The sequence below is a fragment of the Olea europaea genome, unplaced genomic scaffold, assembly GCF_002742605.1.
Source record: "Olea europaea var. sylvestris unplaced genomic scaffold, O_europaea_v1 scaffold5122, whole genome shotgun sequence".
Lineage (NCBI taxonomy): Eukaryota > Viridiplantae > Streptophyta > Magnoliopsida > Lamiales > Oleaceae > Olea > Olea europaea.
Window position 1 is genome coordinate 1 of NW_019263442.1, and position 2,370 is coordinate 2,370.

General features: G+C 37.5%; 1 protein-coding gene across 1 annotated transcript; it reads right to left on the reverse strand.

Moving 5' to 3' along the window:
* Positions 1-6: 6 nt before the first annotated feature.
* LOC111388651 lies at positions 7-2,364 on the reverse strand (the record flags this gene model as incomplete). Its single annotated transcript, XM_023013415.1, has 3 exons — positions 2,102-2,364; positions 1,210-1,335; positions 7-145 (listed from the first exon to the last, which is right to left on the reverse strand). Coding segments are annotated over exons 1-3 (483 nt in total), but the record flags the coding sequence as incomplete, so codon positions are not given.
* Between the last annotated feature and the right edge of the window lie 6 nt (positions 2,365-2,370).

Sequence of the window (2,370 nt, forward strand, 5' to 3'; positions counted from 1 at the left end):
GCTCCAGTTAGACAACTCATTTTCAGGCTCTCCAGCAGACAAATCATTCGCAATATCTACATGATTTGGCAAGTGACGTTGAGATATTCCAATGCATAAGTTTTTGCTCCAAGAAGCAACAATTTCCATCACATCAGCTCCAAACCTACAAAATGGGAAATATATAGAATATTGCATCAAGATCAGCTCCAAAATTACAGTTTCACATATTGTTTTTCCAAGCAAGGGCGCCAAGAGGATATAATAGGGATGAGGTTCAGTGTTATGTAAACTCATTCCAGTGACCTCTTCCCAGATTTTTGTTTTGCTGATTTTCCCAGGCTCAAAAAGCAGGATGTCATGTTTGTCATTGTATTTGTGAGTATATTGAATATGGAGGTTTACAATCGAACTGTGTTAAATAATAACTATTAGATGACCAGAAGAAAATATAATTAAGAAGAAGAACAACATTGTTAATGTTTAATAATTATCAGATGACCAGAAGAAATATAGCAGAAAGCATTAAGTAGTAGATCGTGGATATACATGCATATAACATAGAATTTCCTACAACTCCCTTAAAACAGGATGAGTCTAAGAGCCATAGGATAAAAAGAAGCAAATATCCAAGTTTCTTAAGAGCAGCAAGATTCCGAGATATCTTGTCAGAGCCCCTAAAGATAGCCCCTGGTCTGAAGTTGCCAGTAACCTAAATGGGGCATGTGAGAAATACAATCCTTCCCATGTCCATGATGCAATGGCCAAACACATTTGCTATCCCCCAACCCCAAGAGAGCTTAGCAAGAGTGAAACTTACTGAAGTACTAATATTGAAGGTTATGGAGTCCACCTCCTAGAATAATCCGTCTCCAGAGAGGGGATAAGACCTGAAAATTTTACCGATTCATAGCCCTTACAGATGGTGAAAAAGTTCTGAATTTGTATATGATCCACTGAAGGACAAGGTATGGTAAAAATTATGCTTATACTTGTTCTCTTTATAACAATTCATTCAGATACTATTTTCAGCTAGGCATACCAAATATAGGAGAAAATATTCATGTGAAGTTGACAACTGCACTCCAAAAATGTCTAGAAGTTACAACCACTTTCCATGTTTTTAAATTCCAATTAGAAAGCATGAAGTGTGTCTCAGAAAAGTTGAATGACACTGACCAGAGGTGAACATTTAACAAATAAAACTTACAAAATCATGGCACCGCTTACCAAACTTCACCAGCATGACCATGCTCCCGAAAATTTGCCAACTCATCTGCATATGTAGTGTCCCAATAACTCTGAAAACCCAGCAATGATGAAACTGCTTCAGCATCTGGCTCCTCCTTGTCAGAACTGCTCATTGCAATAATGATATTTTATAAACTTTGGGTAACTGACCCCTAGAGCATAGAGTTTGTGATCAGGCAACAATAATTCCTTTTGAACAAATAGTAGAGTATTTTATTAGTATCGTGGTCAAAGGGCGTGACATCCGAATACAAGTAAGAAATATTTCTTGGTTTATTATAAGAACTTCTCTCTTCTATTCATCATAAGAATTGAATAGCAAATTGTTCACAAAATTAAACTCCATCGATGTTAGATTGTTATATTGTAATAAATTCAATCATAATTCCCACATATACAAATTTTGCATTAATAATTCAGAAAATATATAGGATAAAATCAATAAAAATAAAGTCCATAGAAAACATTGACATGTTAATGAAGTGTCCATTTCCTTCTGGAAATATACTACTTTACCCCCATCAAAATTGTTGCGATGTTATGAACTCTTACCATAATTCACCTTCCAGATTTAGTTTTATGTCAACAGCCTAATATATCAATATTTCCAGCATTGATTTAGCCTATGTTTGGCTCATGTTTATAAACCATTTATAAACACTTCCCAAACATTATTTTACTCACCTATTTGAAATATCATTTAAAATTAACGAAATATACGGATAAATGAAGTAAAATCAAGTCCACAAATTGCATGGACCCTTGTTAATTACGAGGTTCATTTTCTTCCGCACTCATATCATAGAGGAAAATTTCCTAAGAAAAAGCCATGAAGTTGTGGAGGATTAGTGAAATGAGTGAGAGAGAGGACCTGTATTCTGATGGGGCACGATAGGCGGCAGCGGAGAGGGCTTCAGTAGCATCAGCGTGGCGCTGCTCGTCATCGAGAGTACTGCCGTACTCGCTCTTGATGGACCAGGAGTCAGCCGTCACAGACCGATCGTCATCGGAGATCAGATCAACGGCGGCCACCTGCCGCGCTGCCTGCGAGACGTCTGCATCGTCCGGCTGTACCCTGATTCCGGCCATGTCGATAATCAAGTAAAGTGTGTGACAAAAAACCCTAAGAAAGGGGGAGGA